At 46.3% G+C, this 24,614-nt stretch overlaps 1 protein-coding gene across 1 annotated transcript in view; it reads left to right on the top strand.

The window, feature by feature from the left end:
* LOC149442223 (potassium channel subfamily T member 2-like) overlaps positions 1 to 24,614 on the top strand; it is a 419,624-nt gene that overhangs the window by 263,945 nt on the left and 131,065 nt on the right. The window contains exons 11-14 of the mRNA XM_089656330.1: positions 9,516 to 9,680; positions 12,340 to 12,476; positions 16,167 to 16,230; positions 16,899 to 17,007. Coding sequence (XP_089512456.1) covers positions 9,516 to 9,680; positions 12,340 to 12,476; positions 16,167 to 16,230; positions 16,899 to 17,007 — 475 coding nt within the window. The remainder of the gene's footprint in view (positions 1 to 9,515; positions 9,681 to 12,339; positions 12,477 to 16,166; positions 16,231 to 16,898; positions 17,008 to 24,614) is intronic.

Here is a 24,614-nt window from a genome sequence, read left to right as displayed (position 1 = left end):
ATATCCGGTAAAGGATGCCCCTTGTGTTCTGTTTCTATTGGAACCAGCACAGCATTAAAGCAGTAATAAACCCCAAACCTAAAATGTAATATATTGCAGCTTACCAATCATTAGATGTGGTGGCTGCATTATCTTTCTTTTTTCTTTTCCCCTCTATTTTGAATTGGTAATCTGGCCAGTAACACACCTCCGGTATTAGAGTGTCTACACTCTGGATGAAGGAGCACAGGGAGCACATTTGTACAGCAAGACTGTTACTCTAGGGCAGCCTTTCTCAACCAGGGTGCCCAGGCACCCTGGGGTGCCTTGAGGTTTCTTCAGGGGTGCCTTGGCAACATTTCTACGAATTGTCCAAAGCTTGTATACAAGCCAGCGGCTGGAACAAGCCTGCTTTTTAGTTACGCAAAGCCACAGGTTTTCATTGTGCACCATTACGACCTTCTAGCCACTGGTATCCTGACAACCAATGACATCATCAGTTAATAAGGAGGATGTCATCTGCCTGCACAGCATCCTAGTTTGACCCTCCCCCGCCCCTCTCCATCAGTGCTGGGGTCACATTAGGTCAGTGATGGAGAAAAACTGAGGGAGAAGAGAAACAATGGAATACTAGTCAGTACCAGTGTGATAAAGTGTATTTGCTTTGGAAGAATAAATCCCCTCTAATGTTGGGTGTCCTACATGTGTGGGTGTTGCTGCGTTATATAAAACTATTAGAAAAGTTTTTCACATTTTAAAATGGGGTGTCCTTTTAAAATGATGGACAGTCTTGAGATACCCCATGTTAGAATGGGTTTTAGAATGGGGTGCCTCAGGACTGCCCATAATTTTAAAGGGTGCCTTGACTGAAAAAAGGTTGAGAAACACTGCTCTAGGGGAGATAAGTGTTAGATGTACTATCAGATTTAGACACACTAACAAAATGAAGCCAAACTGCAGGTCACACTGCAATAACACAAGCAGTTACAGCAACAATCTTGTTTTCTTTTGGCCTAAAGGTTTTACATGAATTAATGAAAGCTGATCATTGTAAGCACCTCTGTCAGTGGTAACTGGTTTGTCTCAACACTCTAAGTGATACACCTGCAGAACAACTTGTTCCATTGAAAAACAAAAGATTTACTGTCTGGATCACCAGATGAAAATAAAGGAAAGAAAAGTAAAAAAAAGAAATCTAATGCAGTCTTGATATCTAAGAAATAGTAGGCTGCAATGTTATAAATGTTTGCTTTTGTGTTTAATACCTCTTTAAGGATGCTTCAAAACTCTGGTTTCGGAATGTCTTACTATTTCCTTTATTTCCTATTTATTTCCTATTTCTTTTCATCAATCTCTAGTGCAAGCAGAGGATACGGGGACCCAGCATTACACTGCAAAAGAAACCCACTGTTTTTGTGTATGGTAGCAGTGGTCTTTCTGCAGGGGTTTACCACCCCCTCCTCTTCAACATTAGAGCTCTCCAATCAGCAGGGAGCATGAGTTGTAGTTGGGGCTCAGCAGGGGCGTGTCAGACCGATACGAAGAGACAGCTGCTACCATGCAGAGAGCAGCAGGAAATCTTCTGTATTAATGCTAGCGACAGACTGCGTCATATGCATCCCATTTGGTTTTGCACATAGTTCTACAGTAACCACAGGCATAGATAACAGTTGAGAGTGATAGCTGTCAAATAATAGAGCCTTGTATTTGTTGATATTTCTCTGCAGATTTTGAGGAAATATAGCTAAAAAGAACAGCAAGAGGCTGATATAAAATGTTTACTATTCTTATCACTATGTTGTTCTGGTCAGGTTATGGCTCTGTGAAAACTCATTCCCAGTAAATGGAAGTAGAACACTCACAAACCAGAATCTTTGAACTAACTGTAACTGTTCTGGTCCAATTGTCGCTTTATGCATTGCCAAATTTCCTTAGACCCAGTGTGTTCAGACAGTATGGTCACCTGCTGAATTAGCACCATCCACAGGCAGCTTAACTCTTCAGTAAAGACACAGAAGTTGAATCCAACACAATTTTACTTCAGCTAATTGCAGTACAGAAGACTTTTTTCCAGTCCTGCTAAAGTGTAAGAAGACAGTGACTTTCCAAAGCCCTGTCTGCAGAAGTACTAACTCTGACTGACATAGATACAGGACAGGTCTAGCTAGGACTTGGCTAACTAAAACTAAACAGGAGGGGAACAGAGGGAGATACCAAAACACATAAGTAAATGAGCTGTAGTGGCCCAGTAAAGCCACTAGATGCCAGCATACATCAGAACAATAGTAGCCTGATGCAATTTAATACAACACAGAAAAAATACATAAAAGTTGGACATAATAGTATCCTTGCATTTCACAGTTTTTGGAGGATCGTTGTTTGAAAAGGACAACTCAGGGGTACAGCTAGGGGTGTATTTATAAAACAAAAATTGCAGTATGAAGTGTGGGTGCTGTTATTTGGGGAACACCCGCATAAGGAGTGGACAGCTGAGTTATGGGAAAGCTGGTCTGGAAAAGAGATGCGTCTGGATTAGAGCTACAGAGCCCTTCACTGGTGTGTAGATCAAGTGTGCCCTTGGATAGCGGACAGCATCCCGACGGAAGGCTTTGGCTACAGCGGCTTGGGGCTGTTGTACAAGAGGCTGTCACGGGACCCTGACTTCAAGAGTGACCTGGAGTGGCCTTTGGAGGAAATCATGGATTACAGAGACCAGATGCTGAACATCTCGGAAGTGCTCTGGGCACAGGAAGATTTGGAGTTCAGGAAAGGGAGCTGGAGATCGTCTACAGACGGCTGCCAGACTCAGCAGCTGGGCTGGACTCTCTTTGCCTGGGAAGTAGTACCAGCCAACAGCTCTGAAATCTCAGCTGAAGTGTCAGTAATGGGGCAGATTAATGGTGTACTTAGCCCACCTCCATCCGCAGCTATGAAAGCGGTGTTGACTCACTTTGACAAACCTGTTTCTGCACAGGAGGAGCTTGGATGGAGGAATGTGTCTGTCCAACAGCTGGATGAGGGTACAGAAGATGGAGCAGCCAGCTCCCCAGCAGCAGTTCAAGGACCTGGGAGAGAAGGAAACTGTCTTCTCTCCCCAGCCACAGAAAGCATGAATTTAATTGACTTTTGATCAGAGGATATAACATTTACTGAGCTTATAATGGCAGTGCTGGCAACAGGGCAGAGTTCTAATAGCCTCTGCCCAGCACAGGTAACATCTCCTGAGTTCCAGGGACAGGAGATAGTGAGACTGTTTCTTCAGCCATCAGCTCCAGAGACTTGGTATTTAATAGACTTTTCTGCTGAGGAGGAAAAACCCAGTGAGCCTCCAGCAGAACTGGCATCAAGGCAGAACACTGCTGACCTCTGCCTACAACAATCCGTGGCCCTGGAGGATTTGTGTGCCACCGAATTTTCATTTTACTTCCCAGTGGAAGAGCTGGCATCAGGGCAGAGCACCACTGATCTCTGTCCAGCACCAACAGCACTTCCAATGCTCCAGGGAGCCAGGGCAGGCAGCCCTTTTCCCCAGGAACAGGCTGATATAGTGGAACTCCTAACTCCAGCTAAAGAGCTGGCAACAGGCCACACACCTGCAGCAATTCCGAGGGCCCAGGGAGAGAAAGCAGCAGTTCTTCTTCCCCAGCGGCACATTCACTATCCGAGAAAGGAGGTGGTCGTTCTCCCTCCCCAGCGGCAGTGTAGGGACTTGGGAACGAAGAAAATATTTCTCGCTCCACAGCAGGAATTCTGGAGTCCAGGAGATGGAGCTACCGGCTCATCTCCCCAGCAGTGGTTCCACAGTCTAGGAGAGGAGGTGATCGTCCTCCCTTCCCAACAATCAGCCAGAGCAGATGATTTGGGGTCCCCAGCTGAAGTGCTGGCAACCAGGCAGAGCACCAATGGCCTCTGTCTAACACCTACCATGTCTTCACAGCTCCTGAGATTTGGGCAGTCGGCCCCTAATCCCAACAGTAGACTGAGCCACGGAACGATAAAGACCTCCCAGCTGAAGCACTGGCAACAGGGCAGAGCACCAATGGCCTCTGTCTAGCACCTAACATGTCTTCACAGCTCCTGAGATTTTGGCAGTCGGCCCCTATCCCCAACAGTAGACTGAGCCACAGAACGATAAAGACCTCCCAGCTGAAGCACTGGCAACAGGGCAGAGTACCACTGGCCTCTGCCTAGCATCTCATGTGTCCTCACGGCTCTAGGGAGTCAAGACAGTCGGCTCCCCTCCGCAGCAGACCTCCCCGCTGAAGCGCTGGCAACCGGACAGAGGGTCCACAAACTCTGCTTCACACCTATTGATGACAACTCTTCCCTGCGGCCAAGAATGGAGATTGTGTGGACTGACTATTTGGGTTCACTTTGCCCAACTATCACATGTCCAGACCAGGTGGAGGTCTGGGACCTGGTTAGTCTACTTTTGAGGGAGGAGAAATGTGACAGACCCAACCAGGACAGGGTCATTTGGAGGAGACTGCAGGCTAGCCTCTTGCCTACTGACTATGGGCCCTGGAATTTGAGGGGGCTTTATTCTTTAAGAGGTGTGACCTTTTGTAGTAGTTTTACTTCAGATTCAAGTCCATGTCTCCCCGAAACACACACTCTGAGAACTGGAGGACCCAGATATAGCTTTGGGGCCTCTGTGCACAAACAAGCATAGACTGCTTTAACCCCCCTCCTAGACTCAGAGCAGAAGATTATAATCAGCTCAAAACAACCTGATGCTGAGGTCTCCTGCTTGTTATATGTAATCTGTTGAGATGTTATGTGTTTTCTGTGAAGTCTCTTTCTCCCATTGCTAATTGAGCTAATTGAGTCACCTATTGTTTCTGTCTGTTGGTTAATCCTCCTGGAGGTTCCTACATGATGGGATTAGTCCTAGCTCAACTTTATCTCATTACTTATTCATCATTGGGTGTTTCGCCCAATGTGCTATATTTGTTTTTATTGTTCATGTGGGGACTGCCCCTATTTCTAAAGTGTATAAAAACCTGTATTTCTGTTCAATAAGGTAGTTCCTGTTTGTACCTAAACTAGTGTTGTCTAGTCCTTGGGTGCAATGCCCAGCTACAATACCTTGTTCCTGTGTTCCAGTGCCAAGGAAGCAGTTCCCTGACAGAAGCACCCAGGCGGGGTGCCAGGCAGTCCGTCACATACCCCTAAGTGTCGTTAACACTTTACACTTATCTCCTGCTGTCCTTTCTTGTTATATTTCCTAAAAGTCTCCTTTTATGTATGAGAGTCTGCTTTTTGGCACTGTTATAGAGTCTCAGGAGTTATGAGCCATCGTTGTGGGGTCAAACAATTGACAGGGCAGCAACTGTCAGATTTCAAGTGACTCCTGACCCTTGGCTCTCCAGCAGAATTGTTAAGCTTAGGAAAAGTAAGCAAAGCTAAAACAGTAAGCTGGGTAAAAATCTCTGATAGGTAAGTCTGTGAAGTAAGTTATACTAATGTAAAGCACATCTATTTTAATTCCTTTACAACTGCCCAACACATATGCATCAGCAAATGGGAGAGCTTAAACATCCACATGCCGCACCTATGCGTCACTAGGCGGCTGATATATTCTGAGAATGCATGCTTTCAGCACAAAAACTGTACTGTCGAAGACATCTCTCAGTCTAGGCTGAAGATCGGTAGCCAGCTGGACTAGCTTCTGATCATGTGACCACTATGACAGTGGTTATATGATCGCTGATCCTTCCTGAACTCAAGCTGTTCCAAACTGTTTCAAGGGATGCCAGGGCAGGCAGAATGTGTTAATATAGTTTTAGACAGGATGTGAAAGGTTAAAGTGTTACTAAACCCCGGACCCCACATTCACTATATCTGGTCTCCCCGGACCCTGCATTCACTATATCTGGTCTCCCAGGACCCCGCATTCACTATATCTGGTCTCCCAGGACCCTGAATTCACTATCTCTGGTCTCCCTGGACCGTGCATTCATTATATCTGGTCTCCCAGGACCCTACATTCACTATATCTGCTCTCCCTGGACCCTGCATTCACTATATCTGGTCTCCCAGGACCCTACATTCACTATATCTGCTCTCCCTGGACCCTACATTCACTATATCTGCTCTCCCTGGACCCTGCATTCACTATAACTGGTCTCCCAGGACCCTGCATTCACTATATTTGGTCTCCCACAATACACAGAACATGGAAGTGCAATTTTTTTTAGTAAATATAAACTGCTAAATACCTTTTCTCAGCAGTTAGAACAGTCTTGTGTATTCTATTAACCACTCCCAGTCCGGACACTTTTACCCCCTTCCTGACCAGGGCAATTTTCAGCTTTCAGCGCTATCAAACTTTGAATGCCAATTGTGCGGTGATGTAACACTGTACCCATATGAATTTTTTACCATTTTTTTGAGACAGATAAAACTTTATTTTGGTGGTATTTATTCACCGCTGGGATTTTTATTTTTTTTGCTATGTAAATGAAAATGTCCAAAAATTTTGAAAAAAAGTGTTTTTCTTATACAATTCTGCAAATAAATAATATTTCATCATAAATCTTGGCCAAAATGTATTCTGTTATCTTTTTAGTAAAAAAAAAAAAGACAAATTAGTTTATAACCAAAATTTTTCATTTTTAAACATTTTTTTTACATTTTTATTTTTTTTTATATTATTATTTATTTATTTTTATATACTGTCACCCTAGCAGTACAGTGTCACCATGGTGACACTGTACTACTTTTGGGGGGTGATGAAGATTTTTTATTTTTTTTTACACTGATTGCTTTTACACCCATATAGGATGCAAAAGCAATCATATCTCTTTCTCTCTGTCTGCATTCTTGCACTCATTGAGAAGTACTGAGTGAGCTGTGATTGATCCCAGCTTGCACATGGTACAAGGCTGTTGTGAATAGCCTTGTACCATGTGACCTCTGTGATCATTCACAGATTTCACACGTAGTAAGCAATGATGTCACAAGTGACATCTTACTTACTACTTTGCATGTGATCACTGATTGGCCAATCAGTGATCACATGATCGGGACTTCGTACAGAGGTCCCGTCCGACGATCGGTGTTTCACTGTGTCCGGAGGACACAGCAGGTACCCGATCACGGTGCTGCGTGCTCCCGGGGAGCGCGCACAACCAGGGTGCGGGGAGGCCGTTTATAAACGGCCACTCGACCCTAAAGTGCCACCGACCGGCCGTTTATATACAATGGCCAGTCGGGAAGTGGTTAATGTTCAGCAGAGCACTGGTTAAAGCTTGTAGGAGTTATCTTTCTGCTCTAGGAGAATGCAAAACTCTTGACTTCTGTCTGGACAGTGCTGATTGGCCCTGTGCTGATCACATGCACTCTCCCCCCCAAGAAAAAACCTCTCTAGCAATACACACTAAACTGAGAATGTGCATGTGGCTACGGGTTCAGTCTGTCTTATCAGGAGATAAGATGTGGGCATTTGAACAAGAGGAGGAGCAGAGAAAACAGGATCAAAGAGCCTTTTTACACAAAGCAGATGATTAACCCCTTAGGTTTTACAGTGAGTATAACAAGCATGCTTTACTGCATATACAGACTGATTGTACTGTTGTGGGTTTAGTAAAACTTTAAGAGCCTGTTTATGTCTCCATTGGAAAGTTCCCTTTTCCTCATTATCTGCCCTGCTGGCATGGTGTCACAGGGACAGGAAGTGATGGAAAATCTCTTGGAACACAGTGAAGAACACCATATTAGGAAAAGGTTAGAACCACTGTCGGGTGTTTGTTGTTCTGTGTTTTCCTGTCCCAATAAAACCAGCTCCCCTAATTCTTCATCCTGGTATTAAAAATGCAAGAAGTGAAGGGACATCTCCCTAATGCTGTCATAGACAGCAATAAAACGTTGACAACGTTTCTAACATTGCCCTGTTCCATCTGGAACTGAGATAAAAACAGTTTTGTCTAGCCTTAGACTTCAAAGTGAACCTGGGCTGGCTCCACTGCAGCTAATCAAATACAGAGCGTGCTTGATTGCATCCTTGGCTACAGTAGTTGAGGAATGACAGCTCTGAAACTGGAAGTGACAATTGTTGATTCTGGGTCACAGGGAAGATCAAGGAATAGATCTGGGATGGGGTCTTTTCTCTCTAACACAAGAGTGAGCAGGTGGCTGTAGAGCCACTTGTGACCTGGATCACAATTACGGAACATTCATGAGCTTGTTTTTTCAAAGCCATGAGTTTGTTTTAACCACTTAAGTCCAGGACATTTTAAAATGTCTGAAGGAGGTGAATTGGTTGTTAGAGGCCACCCCAGAAACCTATACTTTCCTATTCTTTGCTCTTCTGCTGCTCCATTCAGCACCAGGAGGCAAAACACAGAATGGCTTACACCATGTGACAGCAATGGACCAATCAGTGTTACACAGGGAGTCCATACATCCGTGTAAGGTCTAACACTCATGACTGGTAGCTTACACAAGACATCCTGTTCACTCTTGGTAGTAGGGGCATGAAAGGGAGGTAACTATATTCTGTTAGTGAGGATTGGAGGGTGCATGGAATTTAAGTGTACCTGTTGTTTTGACCAAAAAGAGCAAAGCATGGATTCATGTTAGGGCAAAAGATAACATGGTGGCATTTAGATAAAGAACTTGGGTTTGGCCTGATGTAGAATTTTAATACGTGAACTGAACTTTGGGATTGTGTTACTTAAGCAGCTCTGTAGTCATCACTTATGGTGCAAGATGTTTTTAGTAAATGACAAGAGTTTATATCCCATCCACTTATTATTCAGACAGTCATTTTATGTCCCTAAGAGTTATCAAAGGTATTGTTAGAGCAGTAAACTGAGGTACTTGTGGACATGATAGTCACCCATTTGGTCAAACTGGGCAACAATCTTGTGTACATGGGTATTGGGCTGGAATTATTTCTAGAGGCATAAATTGAGATACCTGTGGATATGATAGTCACCTATTTGGCCAGACTGTACATGTGTATTGGGTTGGAGGTATTGCTAGAGGTGTAAACTGAAGTACCTGCGGACATGATAGTTACCCATTTGGCCAGTTAGGGCAACAATCTTGTATCCATGGGTACTGGGTTGGAGGTATTGCTAGAGGCATAAACTGAGATACCTGTGGACATGATAGTTACCTATTTGGCCATATTGGGCAACGATCTCGTGTAGATAGGTGTTGGGTTGGGTGGTATTGCTAGAGGAGTACACTGAGGTACCTGTGGACATGATAGTCACCCATTTGGCCAGAATGGGCAATGATCTTGTATACATGGGTATTGGATTGAAGGTATTGCTAGAGGCATAAATGGAGGTACCTGTGGAAATGATAGTCACCTATTTGGCCAGGTTGGGCAGCAATCTTGTGTCCATGGGTATTGGGTTGTTTCCTCTTGTGAGGCAGCCTTGCCCTCTCCTCTCTCCATTGACATAAACTGGTATGGTCTTAAGAACCTATTCTTATTCCTGTTAAGTCCTTTAAAGGTAAAGGAGCAAAGAAATAAATATTTCAGAGTTATGTCCTAAACCAAAATCCTTAATGTCATTTAGTTTGAGCAGCTGGTGTTCCTCTGGATGGAAAGGCAGAAGTCAGGTGGGAATTACAGCCGTTACCGAGCTCAGACGGAGAAACATGTGGTCCTGTGTGTCAGCTCCCTAAAAATAGATCTGCTCATGGATTTCTTAAATGAATTCTACGCACACCCACGGCTGCAGGTAAGAGGAACAGGGATCACAGTCTGGTAGTTCGGAATGGAAACAGGCTTATATTCCAGGGCTGGAAGAGGAGGGATCACATTTCATAGATAAAGGAACAGGCTTATATTTCGGGGGTGCAGGAAAAGGGATCATTTTAGGGATAAGCCTACATTACAAGTATAGAAAAACTTTTACTTTTCAGGGGTACAGGAGGAGGGATCAGATTTTATGGATACAGGAACAGGATTACATTCTAAAAGGGTGGGAACAGGCTTGCATTCTAGAGATACAGGAAGAGGGATCACATTTTAGGGATACAGAACAGGGCTTACATTCCAGGCATTCTTTGATTGGACAAGGTGGAGATCATGATTCAATCTACACCACTTGCCCACCTTTTCCAAACAGGGAACCTCCTTTATTCATTGCATAAAAATACAAGGCAATCTCTGAATGGTGGTCTTGCTGAGCAAAGTTGCGGGTGCAGGACCCAGAAAACCCATATGACTATACGTAATGCAGACTATTACAGTGATTTTCCGCATTCCCAACGGCCCTCAAATATCAAACATGGATACTTACTATAGAGCCAGGCTGGAAAAGATAATTCTTGGAGTTCTTCTTTAACTCCAACAGGTGAGGCCAAGGCTGCACAGGGATGTGTACAGGCTTGTCTCCTTATCTGAAACCATCAGTGCTTAGACATATTGACTGTTAAAAACAGGGGCGTAGATAAAGGGTGGAGAGGAGAGTTGCCAACCATCCCTGCAGTCCTCGAAATTTCCACTCACCTGCGAGAGCAAATAAGGTGTGGGGCGACAAGAAGTGGCGGGACTAAGGGTGTGTGGGAGGGAGGGCGGTGACAAGCAATGATCTCCTGTATGACTTTCAAATAAATCAGCTGGAAGCCGCAGGAGGGAGAGGAGGAGATGCAGCTTCCAGCTGCTTCATTGAAAGTCATACAGGAGATCGCTGCTTGTCACCCACCCCCACCGCTGCAAAGAACATACCTGACAGCTCAGTTTTCTTTTTGCCCCCCCTCCTGCCCCCTTTCCCTCCCACCGCTGCTATGTTTTTCTCAATGCTCAGCCCTTCCCTCCATCCTCTGCACCAATAGGAGAAGAAGGGAGGGAGACTGAATCTGCTCTGCCTCCCCCTGTGCCTGCCCACACTGCAGTCTGTGTAGCTTCAGAGGAGGTGTGGACAGGAAACTGAACACAGCAGCTGACAGCCTGATGCATCTGAATGAGTCATGGTGAGCCCAACCTCCCTTCCTTCCTTCCACCCACCCACCCCCCCCCTTCCTTCCTTCCTTCCACCCACCCTTCCTTCCTTCCTTCCTTCCACCCACCGCTCCCTTCCTTCCATCCACCCCTTCCTTCCTTCCTTCCTTTCTTACATCCACCCCTTCCTTCCTTTCTTCCACCCACCCCTCCCTTCCTTCCACCCACCCACCCCTTCCATCCTCGCTTCCTTCCACCCACCCCTCCCTTCCTTCCTTCTTTCCAACCACCCCTCCCTCCCTTCCTTCCACCTACCCATTCCTCCCTTCCTTCCACCCATGCCTCCCTCCCTTCCTTCCACCCATGCCTCCCTCCCTTCCTTCCTTCCTTCCACCCCCACCTTCCTTCCTTCCACCCACCCCTCCCTCCCTTCCTTTGACCCACCCCTTCCTTACACCCACCCCTCCCTTCCATCCACCCCTTTCTTCCATCCGCCCCTTCCTTCCTTCCATCTACCCCTTGCTTCCATCCGCCCCTTCCTTACACCCACCCCTGCCTTCCTTCCTTTCCCCCCTCCCTTCCTTCCTTCTTTTCACCCCTCCCTTCCTTCCTTCCACCCACCCACCCCTCCCTTCTTCACTTCCTTCCTTACACCCCACACCTCCTTCCCTTTCTTCCACCCACTCTTTCCTTCCTTCCTTCCACCCACCCCTCCCATCCTTCCTTCCTTCCACCCACCCCTCCCTTCCTCTCTTCCTTCCACCTACCCCTCCCTTCCTCCCCTCCTTCTTTCCATCCACCCACCCCTCCCTTTCCTTTCTTCCATCCACTCCACCCTTCCTTCCTTCCACCCCTTCCTTCTTTCTTCCACCCACTCCTCCCTTCCATCCACCCACCCCTTTCTTCCTCCCACCCACCCCTTTCTTCCTTCCTTCCACCCACCCCTTCTTTCCACTCACCCCTCCCTTCCTTCCTACCTTCCTTCCTTCCATCCACCCCTTCCTTCCTTCCTTTCTTCCACCTATCCTTCTTTCCATTCATCCATCCCTCCTTTCCTTCTTCCCTTCCACCCACCCCTTCCTTCCTTACACCAACCCACCCCTTCCTTCCACCCACCCCTCTCTTCTTTTCTTCCACTTACCCTTCCTTCCACCCACCCCTTCCTTCCTTCCACCCCTCTCTTCCTTCCTTCAAGAGGGAGAAGTTGATGTTTGGGGGGGGGGGGGTGCAGCTCAGCTGCGAGCTGAACCCCCCCAGAAAAAAAAAATCTACAGCCCTGGTAAAAAAACCCTTTAGAAACAAGTCAGCAATAACAGCTTTTTTATTTCTTTCCTCATGGATTCACATTACAAAGGGAATACTGTTCTTTACAGCACTTTAGTGAAGGGCCTTTGGGTTCCTTTGGGCCCATCTGACCATTAATTAAATAAATTAGCCTTATGTTTTCTGTGCAGGATCATTATGTCGTCCTCCTCTGCCCCACTGAAATGGACTTGCCTGTAAGAAGAGTTCTGCAAATTCCTTTGTGGTCACAACGAGTTATCTACCTGCAGGGCTCAGCCTTAAAGGATCAGGACCTCATGAGGGCAAAGTAAGTTGGTATGACATGCATCACATATGGTCAGACTGCATGCAAATACAGCCTGCCTAGGAACACTCACTCCTTCACATTAACATTCACATATCAAGGCATTTTGGTGTTTGCATACTTGCTCCTAAAGGCCAACCAACTGCTTACGTCAGTACCAAGGGCTCTTTGGAGGAGTACCAAAGCTATGTACAGCACCCAACTGACCCCTCCTACTAGCACGGAGCTGCATGCATTGTATAGTGAGGCACCGAGACCTAGGGATGACATCACTAGCTCTAAAATAAATTATGCAATGAAAACTGAATGGTTTTTTCTTCAAAATGTAATTAGCGTGTTGATGTGGAAGGAAAGGAACAAGCAGGGAATGCAAAATATAAACAGATTAAACATCAGTTTTAAAGGCCAATTTGCAAAAATGACACCTTGGCACTAACTCATTAGTTGAAGAGAGGTACTTTGAAATAGTGTGTTTTGATCCCCAACCTTGGATTTAAGTCACGTACTACATCCTGTGCAGGGGAAATGATAGTTCAGCAAATGTCACTGTTCAGTGTTTGAAGGTAGTTTTATTTGATCGTCATCTCTCTGTCTCTCGCTGGAGTCACTAACTAATGTTCTTTTACATTACTCATGGTTGAGAAGGGTAATGTGAGACAAAATATAGAATGACATAGGAAAAGGAACAAGTATGGACATGAATGTATATAAAAGCCAAACTTTTTTTCTTTAGTTTTGGATACAGTGGAGAAGGGTTTGTAAGGCTATCTGTGTCCCCGTTGGGGAGATTCACCCCTCTGTTTTTCCTGGTGGCCGCTAGGAATGGGAAATACTGTTGTCATTGGAACAGGAATGGTGGGAAATCATGCTGTGGGGACCCTTGTTCCAGTGACCGCTGTTGCTCTTAGTTTGGAGAGATTACTTCCTGTGGTGTCTCCAGTGCTGAAAGAAAAAGGAAATCTATCCCATGGGACACAGCAAAAAAAAAATCTCGATTTGAGTTTTAACTAAACAAATTTTAGCTTAATAGCCCAACTCTAGAAAATTATCCTCTTCTATTATCTGGTATGAAAAAACAACCTATCAAAATGCCCGCTTACTAGAAACCACCGTCACATGATCCTTCTGTTAGCTTCCCGGGGTCCTTCTTCGGTTGTCCACATGACTGCATGCAGAATGTGGACACCTCCTATTGGTGGAGATGACACTTCCAGTGGTTGGGTCTTCTCTCATAGACTCCAGAGGCAGAAGAACACATGGGGGGTGGTAATTGGTCCAGTGCACAAAATTATATGAAATAGGGAAAAATGTCTGATCCCCAGGGCAGGAAATTAGCTTGGCTCATGGAGGAAACTGTGGCTTTGATCAATTACATTGCAGGATGGCTCAGGAAGAGGTGTTTGAAATCAAGACTAAAGAGTAAGGTAATTGCTGCAAAATGCACTTTTTAAATTTCATTTTTGCCTGTAGTTGAGCTTGAAGTTTAAAAATCTATAAGCAGTTTTTGTTCCCAGTTATTTTGATGTTAATACTTCAACTGTTTGATATAAGAACTCTACAGCACATAACAAACACCGCCCGATATTTTCTAAAGGGCTCCCAATAACACAAAAAAAGTTTCAGCTTTTTTCATTGCAGCTCACATTTGTAAAACCCTGCCTTTTATTTACTGGAAGCTGCTTCTCCTACCTACCTACCTTACTAACGGTTTCTTTTTATTGTCTTCTAACTCCTTTTCTTGTCCTTTCTTTTTTCCTTTTTTAAATCTTTCTTCATTTCAACTCACCTAATTGTATATACTCTGCTCTATTTCTCCTCACTTTCCTGCCCTCTTCCACCCACCTCTTTTTATCTTCACCTATTCATCTTTTCTACTCCTATCTTCATCTCTGCTTATCTCACTTCTTTTCCCCTCTCTCCTCTGCTTCTTCACTTTCCTCAATTCCCTCAACCTTTCTTATCTCTTTTCACTTTTCTCTCTATCTCCAACGTCACCTTTTTTCACTTTCTTAACTGTCTGTTTTCACCTTCCTTACTCTTCTCTCATCTTCTCCAAATTTGAACTCTTCACCCTCCTCTCTACCTTACCCTCAATTTACCGTTTTTACTCTTTATATCTCTTATCTTCTGCACTCCACTTTCTTCCAACTAAATTCTCCACCTCTTCCACCTTCCTCTCTTTCTTCATTTTGCATACCTCCTCCACCCTCCTCTCCTTTTTCACATCTCTTGCATTCCCAACATTCCCAACCCTTCTTACTCCTTCTTCACTTCTTACCCTCTTCACCCTGCTTTCTCCTTCACTTCTCTTACTTCCTTCACCCTCCTCCCTCCTCCTTCACTTTTCTTACTTCCTCCACCCTCCTCTTTCCTTCTTTACTATTCTCATCTCCTCCACCTATCTCTCCCTCCTACTTCACTTTTCTTACCTCCTTTACCCAACTCTCTCTTTTTTTAATTTTCTCATCTACCTCGATGCTCCTCTCTTCTTTTTCATTTCAACCCTTCTTACTCCTTCCTCTTACCTTCTCCACCTTCTTCACTTCTCTTACCTCCTCCACTCACCACTCTCCCTCTTCACTTCTCTTACTTCCTCCACCCTCCTCCCTCCTTTAATTCTCTAACTTCCTCTATCCTCCTCTCTCCTTCTTTACTTCTCTCACCTCCTTCACCTACCTCTTTCTTCTCCTTCACCTCTCTTACGACCTCCACCTAATTTTCTTATCTACCTACATCCTCCTCTCTTATTCTTCATGTCAACCCATCTTACTCCTTTTTCTCTTCTCTTACCTCCTCCAACTATCTGTCTCCCTCCTCACTTCTCTTACTTCCACTCCTCTTCCTCCTTTTTTAATTATTTTACTTCCTCTCTCCTTCTCACTTATCTTAATTCCTCCACTCTCCTCTCTCCTTCTTTACTTCTCTTACCTCCCTCACCCTCTCTGCTTTCACACTTCTCTCATCTCTTCCAACCTTCTCTCTTCTTCTTCTCTTCTTCTACCTTCTCTACCTTTCTATTTCCTTGTTCACTTGTCTTATCTTATCTGCTTACCTCTCTTCTTTACTTCTACTACTTCCTCCACTCTTCTTTCTCTTCCTTCGCTTTTATTACCTCCTCAACCCTCCTCTCTCGTTCTTAACTCCTCTTACCTCCTTCACCCTCCTCTTTTTTCTTTATTTCTCTTACCTCCTCCTCCCACCTCTCTCCTTGTATTTTATGTCATCCACCCACCTCTCTCCTTCTTTAATTTCCTCATTTTCTATATGCTCCTTTCTCCTTTTTTCACTTCTCTTACCTAATCCACCCACCTCTCTCATTTGTGTTTCTCACATCCTCCACCCTGATTTCTTTTCTTTCTTTCCTCACCTCTCTTTTTTCACTTCTCTTACCTCCCCCACCCTCCTTTCTCCCTATCTACAATCTTATCTTGCCTATACCAACCCTCTGATTTTTTCTGGCTCCTCTCCATTCCTCTCTTCCTCTTCATTTACTTATCTCACATACTTTACCATCCTCTCTTCTTTCTCACTTTTTTCTGTCACTTTCTCTACCTTTTTCGTTATCTTCTTCTCCTCTGTATCCTTCACTTTTCCACTAATTCCATTCTTTCTTCTTCCCTTTCTTTCCTTTTTGTCTCCTTCTCTTTCTTTTTGTCTACCTGTTGTTCCTCTCCTCCTGTTGTTTTTCTGTAGAATTGATGACGCGGAAGCCTGTTTTATTCTCAGCAACCGCTTTGAAACTGACCGCATCGCAGCGGTACGTCTAACAAGGCTCGGGAGGGAGAGTAGTTATTTATTTTACTTTATAAATTTTGGGGTACATGGATGTTTATAAATAAATAAGTAATATGATATTGTTCATTCTATCAATGGATGATAAACATAAAAAGTGTCTGGATACACCAGCCGATTGAACTAATAATTGTACAGTTTATGAAGGGCACTTCTGCAAACAGACGAGTGCCAAAGAACAATCTGTATAGCCCCCCCCTATTCCACCAAACTCTACCTTAAAAGATATGTCCACAAAAAGGCTGATATCTCTACTTGGCAGTATTTATGTCTTGCTATCTGTAATTCCTTCAATACTTCCCCCCAGGATTGTGGCTTTGTTCTGTAGTGTATACCAGTATTTTACAGTGTATTGCACTTTTATCTGTACTATATTGGTAGCATCTGGTGCCAAGCTAAAGCCCTGTAGCTAAGGTTTTCCTTTCTCTTTAATACTTGATGCATGCAAGACAACCATCTCAAGAAACCAAGGTCTGGCAAAGTAGGAAATTGTTCTTTTGGATAATAAAGTCTGTGGTCAAATTTATGAGTTTTTGTGAGGGTCTACTGTAGTTGCCTTTTAACAAAATTGAGCGTTGAAGATATTATTAAAACATGGACCACATTTGAAATGAAATGTCTTTTTTTACTTAGGATCACCAGACCATCCTCCGAGCCTGGGCAGTAAAAGACTTTGCTCCCAACTGTCCACTCTTTGTCCAGATTCTCAAACCTGAAAACAAGTTTCATATTAAGTTTGCAGGTAAAGTATTTAATAGACCCTGGAGATGTTCCACAAAGAATGTCTGCCGTGCAAGAGGTTGTATAAAGCTGAGGGATTTGTAGAGGCATACTGTTTGTGGTAAAAGGTCAGTCCACCTAAAACACATGGTTTATGGTATAGGTGGATTGCAGGAAATCATTTAACAATTTCTTTTAGATCTCAGGGACTCTAAGGGTTAGATCTCTGCCTTCCTGGGTCTGCATGAAGGGATAGATTTAGACCTTGGTGGGTCCAGGGCTCTTCAGATTCAGGGGTCCTTTTATACACAGAGTTGGTTTACATTCTCAATGACAGTCACAGACTTTTAAATGCATGATACAGTGTCATTCTGAGGTCACACATGCACACACACACAGTCATAGGGCTTTATTTGTGGTTCACTTGAGCTGCCAAAATTAGTTTTTAAAAACAATACGATATACCAGCCCAGAGTAAAAACTTTACAGATGATGGCCAGCAAAATATTAATATACATTTAATAAAAAGTCATTTTTTAATGCTACATTTTACATTCATTTATTATTATTTACTTTTTTGTTTTATATAATTTTTTTTATTGTTTTATATAATTTTTGTATAGAAGGGGTCTCTCCTGTCAGGGGGGACCAAGGGTGGTTTTCCCTCTTGCCCCCTTATAAATCTGACACTTTATGCATGCCTGTTGTGGTCAATATAAGGAGTTCCCATGCTTTCTTCTGGATTTTTAAATTTATTTTTATCATGGACAATGTAGGGGGAGGAGTGGGAGCATACAAATAGGTGGGTACACTAATTAAGACAGGAATGGAGCCAGAAACTACTAAGAGGAGTCCATGAGAGTTATAAGGATCTAAGTGACACCACCTGTAGCCAGCCAATTAATAGCTGAAGTCTATTTTTTTAAACTACCATCAGTGTCCTTCCATATTTAAAATAAATAATAAAAAAAACATACTTTTTTTTCAAGGGTCTCCTTGCTGATTCAGTCATGTCAATGGTCTTTCCACTTCTCATTCAGTGGTGGTGGTCCTTTCTGCTGCACTGTACAGCACTCATATAGTGATGAGCTGTAGGTCCATTGCAATGCAGTTATAACTGTAGATCAGGCCTGTGATGGCAATGCACTGGAGGTGGTCTATGACACCTTGAGCTAAGAAGAAATTGGTTGAATGGTCCTGGCTGTCATTTAACCCAGCGAAAGACTCAGACTGGGGTGGGGGTTGGGTGGGGGGGGTAGAGCACACAGCGTTGACTGCCAGTCACTGCTCTCTGCTGAGAGAGGCTGTGAGAACTCAGCAATCAGCGGCCATGTGATCACTGTGCTCTCACCCTTACAACTGGTGGATGCTGCATCCACATAGGTAAGTATAAATAGGGAAAAACAATAACTACTTCTCTTTTAAAGCAACATTTATTTTCTGCCAAATAGGATTTTTCAATCGTTGAAGTGTTTTTATATATATACATACATATATATATATATATATATATATATATACACACACACACACACACACACACAGGTGCATCTCAATAAATTTGAATATCATCAAAAAGTTATTTCAATTCAAAAAGTGAAACTTCTATATTATGTAGATTCATTGCACTCAGAGTGATATATTTCAAGCATTTCTTTCTTTTAATTTTGATGATTATGGCTTACAGCTAGTAAAAACCCAAAATTCAGTATCTCAGAAAATTAGAATATTGTGAAAAAGTTCAATATTTTAGACTCATGGGGGTTTATTTACTAAAACTGGTTCACTCAGAATCTCGTGCACTTCTGCATAGAAACCAATCAGTTTACCAGTTTTATTGCTAAAGCTTAATTGAACAAGCTGAGAATAGAAGCTGATTGGCTACCATGCACAGGTGCACCAGATTCTGAGTGAATCAGCTTTAGTAAATAAACCCCCATGGTGTCACACTCTAATCAGATAATTAACGCAAAACACCTGTAAAGGTTTTTTGAGTCTTTAAATGGTCTCTCAGTCTGGTTCAGTAGGTTACACAATCATGGGCAAGACTGCTGACTTGACAGTTGTCCAGAAGACAGTCATTGACACCCTCCACAAGGAGAGTAAGTCACAAAAGGTCATTGCTAAAGAAAGTGGTTGTTCACAGAATGCTGTATCCAAGCGTATTAATGGAAAGTTGAGTTGAAGGAAAAAGTATGGTAGAAAAAGGTGCAACAGGGATAACCACAGCCTTGAGAGGATAGTGAAACAAAGGCTATTCAAGAATTTGGGGGATATTCACAAGGACTGGACTAGAGATGAGCGAAGTATTCAAAAATTCGATTCGACTGATTCGGCGAATTCGTGGAAAAATTTTGATTCGAGTCGAATATATTCGCTGCGAATTTAACTTATAAAAGGGTGTTTCTAGGCTTCAGAGAGCCTTTATATTAGTGCAGAACACTGTACCTTTAATTTAAATGCCCTTGGAGTCTGCTGGGGAAGAGAAATAATACTGTCAGTCAGTATGACATGCAGATGAGTGCCGTCGATCTTAGAATCACCGCACACTTCACTCATTTGGGCAGTCACGGGGCCAAAACCAGAGTGTGGAGCTACAGTGTGGCGGTGGAGGCAGCAGCAATGGGAGGCCATACAGCACCCTATGACAAAAATGGAAACCACCAGCAGTGTGAGGAGACCTGGAAGTGGCACATGGCAGAGTGTGGCGATGGAGACAGCAGCAATGGGAGGCCGTACAGGGACCCATGACACACTCTGGACCTGGCAGCAGCAATGGGAGGCCGTACAGGGACCCATGACAGACTCTGGACTTGGCAGCAGCATGAGGAGGCGGTATAGGGGCCCATGGCAGATTAGGGGCCTGGCAGCAGCTATGGGAGGCCCGTAATCTGCCAGCACCCTATGACAAAAAATGGAACACACCAGCAGTGTGAGGAGACCTGAAAGTGGCACATGTTTGGGGCATGATTCATGGCGGATTTAGTCAGTTGTGTCAGGAACTGGTGGTTTGAAATCCAGACTAATCCACGCCTGATTCATTTTCACAAACGTGAGTCTCTCCACACTTTGGGTGGACAGTCGTGTCCTCCGCGGAGTTGCAATACCTCCTGCCGCACTAAACACGCGCTCCGATGCCACGCTACTGGCCGGGCATGACAGCCTTTCAAGGGCAAATTCAGCTAGTTGGGGCCAAAGGTCAAGTTTCGTTGCCCAGTAGTCAAGGGGATTGTCTACCTCGGTTGGCAGGGTGCTGTCCAAGTAGGCCTAAGCCTGTTGTTTGAGGTCCTGCTCCAGGTCCACCTGATGCTGCTGCTGCTGCGGCTGGTTAGTAGTTTCCTCACTGCGCTGGTGAAGAAAGCTACTCATCATCGACTGCAGACTGAGGCAGCCGCTGCTGGTGGAGCTGCCACTGCTCCTACCACCCCACCCCTCCCCTGCTGCCATGGCAGCGGAACGCGAGCGCACAGGGCCCACAGTGTCTGAGGATGGACGTTGGCGCAGACAGGCAGAGACCAGCTGACTACATAGGTGGTTTTTATAGTACGTTATTTTGGCCTCCCTCTCAGCAGGTGTGAAAAAGGCCACCATTTTTGAACGGTAGCGAGGGTCCAACAAGGTGGACAGCCAAAAGTCATCCCTCTGTCTGATGGTTATTATTCGGCTGTCGGTACGCAAGCAAGCGAGCATGCTATGGGCCATTTGTGCCAAGGAATGCGAGGGACTCCCTGCCTCTATCTCCACAGCATACTGCCACGGTGCGTCTGGGTCCTCTGTCTCCTCTTCCTCCTCCTCTACCAGCTGCTCCTGCTCCTCCACTCCTGTCCGCTGAGTGGAAAAACCACCCATTTCACTCAATAATTCCTGAGCACCAATGTCCTCCTCTACCTCCTCCTCTTCTTCCTGTCCTGCCCCCACAGGGGTCATGTGGCGTTGAGATCTGTGCGCCACGTCTACCGCACCCTGACCAGCCATTGTTAACAGCATTTGTTCCAGGACGTGCAACAGAGGAATGACGTCGTTCATCCCATAGTCCTGCCGACTCACGAATAGCGTGGCCTCCTCAAAGGGCCTGAGCAAGCGCAGGTGTCACGCATGAGCTGCCAATGGCTGACATCTAAGTTACACAGGGAGTACCTTTATCCGCTTTTAACATCAGGAAATCTGTGATGGCCTTTCGCTGTTCGTAAAGGCGGTCTAACATATGCAGGGTTGAATTCCACCTTGTTGCAACGTCACAGCATGAGGAGTCGGTACGGGGGCCCATGGCAGATTACGGGCCTGGCAGCAGCAATGGGAGGCCCGTAATCTGCCAGCACCCTATGTCAAAAAATTGAACACACCAGCAGTGTGTGAGGAGACCTGAAAGTGTCACATGGCAGAGTGTGGCGATGGAGACAGCAGCAATGGGAGGCCGTACAGGGACCCATGAGAGACTCTGGACCTGGCAGCAGCATGAGGAGGCGGTATAGGGGCCCATGGCAGATTAGGGGCCTGACAGCAGCTATAGGAGGCCCGTAATCTGCCAGCACCCTATGTCAAAAAATTCAACACACCAGCAGTGTGAGGAGACCTGAAAGTGGCACATGGCATGAGACACTGTGGACCTGGCAGCAGCATGAGGAGGCGGTACAGGGGCCCATGGCAGATTAGGGGCCTGGCAGCAGCTATAGGAGGCCCGTAATCTGCCAGCACCCTATGACAAAAAATGGAACACACCAGCAGTGTGTGAGGAGACCTGAAAGTGGCACATGGCAGAGTGTGGCGATGGAGACAGCAGCAATGGGAGGCCGTACAGGGACCCATGACAGACTCTGGACTTGGCAGCAGCATGAGGAGGCGGTATAGGGGCCCATGGCAGATTAGGGGCCTGGCAGCAGCTATGGGAGGCCCGTAATCTGCCAGCACCCTATGTCAAAAAATTGAACACACCAGCAGTGTGAGGAGACCTGAAAGTGGCACATGGCATGAGACACTGTGGACCTGGCAGCAGCATGAGGAGGCGGTACAGGGGCCCATGGCAGATTAGGGGCCTGGCAGCAGCTATAGGAGGCCCGTAATCTGCCAGCACCCTATGACAAAAAATGGAACACACCAGCAGTGTGAGGAGACCTGAAAGTGGCACATGGCAGAGTGTGGCGATGGAGACAGCAGCAATGGGAGGCCGTACAGGGACCCATGACAGACTCTGGACTTGGCAGCAGCATGAGGAGGCGGTATAGGGGCCCATGGCAGATTAGGGGCCTGGCAGCAGCTATGGGAGGCCCGTAATCTGCCAGCACCCTATGTCAAAAAATTCAACACACCAGCAGTGTGAGGAGACCTGAAAGTGGCACATGGCATGAGACACTGTGGACCTGGCAGCAGCATGAGGAGGCGGTACAGGGGCCCATGGCAGATTAGGGGCCTGGCAGCAGCTATAGGAGGCCCGTAATCTGCCAGCACCCTATGACAAAAAATGGAACACACCAGCAGTGTGAGGAGACCTGAAAGTGGCACATGGCAGAGTGTGGCGATGGAGACAGCAGCAATGGGAGGCCGTACAGGGACCCATGACAGACTCTGGACCTGGCAGCAGCATGAGGAGGCGGTATAGGGGCCCATGGCAGATTAGGGGCCTGGCAGCAGCTATAGGAGGCCCGTAATCTGCCAGCACCCTATGACAAAAAATGGAACACACCAGCAGTGTGAGGAGACCTGAAAGTGGCACATGGCAGAGTGTGGCGATGGAGACAGCAGCAATGGGAGGCCGTACAGGGACCTATGAGAGACTCTGGACCTGGCAGCAGCATGAGGAGGCGGTATAGGGGCCCATGGCAGATTAGAGGCCTGGCAGCAGCTATGGGAGGCCCGTAATCTGCCAGCACACTATGTCAAAAAATGGAACACACCAGCAGTGTGTGAGGAGACCTGAAAGTGGCACATGGCAGAGTGTGGCGATGGAGACAGCAGCAATGGGAGGCCGTACAGGGACCCATGAGAGACTCTGGACCTGGCAGCAGCATGAGGAGGCGGTATAGGGGCCCATGGCAGATTAGGGGCCTGGCAGCAGCTATGGGAGGCCCGTAATCTGCCAGCACCCTATGTCAAAAAATTCAACACACCAGCAGTGTGAGGAGACCTGAAAGTGGCACATGGCATGAGACACTGTGGACCTGGCAGCAGCATGAGGAGGCGGTATAGGGGCCCATGGCAGATTAGGGGCCTGGCAGCAGCTATGGGAGGCCCGTAATCTGCCAGCACCCTATGTCAAAAAATTCAACACACCAGCAGTGTGTGAGGAGACCTGAAAGTGGCACATGGCAGAGTGTGGCGATGGAGACAGCAGCAATGGGAGGCCGTACAGGGACCCATGACAGACTCTGGACCTGGCAGCAGCATGAGGAGACGGTATAGGTGCCCATGGCAGATTAGGGGCCTGGCAGCAGCTATAGGAGGCCCGTAATCTGCCAGCACCCTATGACAAAAAATGGAACACACCAGCAGTGTGAGGAGACCTGAAAGTGGCACATGGCAGAGTGTGGCGATGGAGACAGCAGCAATGGGAGGCCGTACAGGGACCCATGAGAGACTCTGGACCTGGCAGCAGCATGAGGAGGCGGTATAGGGGCCCATGGCAGATTAGGGGCCTGGCAGCAGCTATGGGAGGCCCGTAATCTGCCAGCACCCTATGTCAAAAAATTCAACACACCAGCAGTGTGAGGAGACCTGAAAGTGGCACATGGCATGAGACACTGTGGACCTGGCAGCAGCATGAGGAGGCGGTACAGGGGCCCATGGCAGATTAGGGGCCTGGCAGAAGCTATAGGAGGCCCGTAATCTGCCAGCACCCTATGACAAAAAATGGAACACACCAGCAGTGTGAGGAGACCTGAAAGTGGCACATGGCAGAGTGTGGCGATGGAGACAGCAGCAATGGGAGGCCGTACAGGGACCCATGAGAGACTCTGGACCTGACAGCAGCATGAGGAGGCAGTATAGGGGCCCATGGCAGATTAGAGGCCTGGCAGCAGCTATGGGAGGCCCATAATCTGCCAGCATCCTATGTCAAAAAATTCAACACACCAGCAGTGTGAGGAGACCTGAAAGTGGCACATGGCATGAGACACTGTGGACCTGGCAGCAGCATGAGGAGGCGGTACAGGGGCCCATGGCAGATTAGGGGCCTGGCAGCAGCTATGGGAGGCCCGTAATCTGCCAGCACCCTATGTCAAAAAATTGAACACACCAGCAGTGTGTGAGGAGACCTGAAAGTGGCACATGGCAGAGTGTGGCGATGGAGACAGCAGCAATGGGAGGCCGTACAGGGACCCATGACAGACTCTGGACTTGGCAGCAGCATGAGGAGACGGTATAGGGGCCCATGGCAGATTAGGGGCCTGGCAGCAGCTATAGGAGGCCCGTAATCTGCCAGCACCCTATGACAAAAAATGGAACACACCAGCAGTGTGAGGAGACCTGAAAGTGGCACATGGCAGAGTGTGGCGATGGAGACAGCAGCAATGGGAGGCCGTACAGGGACCCATGAGAGACTCTGGACCTGGCAGCAGCATGAGGAGGCGGTATAGGGGCCCATGGCAGATTAGGGGCCTGGCAGCAGCTATAGGAGGCCCGTAATCTGCCAGCACC

This window comes from Staurois parvus, unplaced genomic scaffold (assembly GCF_062004578.1).
Source record: "Staurois parvus isolate SC_StPar_1 unplaced genomic scaffold, SC_StPar_1.0 ptg000900l, whole genome shotgun sequence".
Taxonomy (NCBI): domain Eukaryota; kingdom Metazoa; phylum Chordata; class Amphibia; order Anura; family Ranidae; genus Staurois; species Staurois parvus.
Note: the sequence above shows the minus strand (reverse complement) of the source record. Positions and strands in the feature narration are given on the sequence as shown.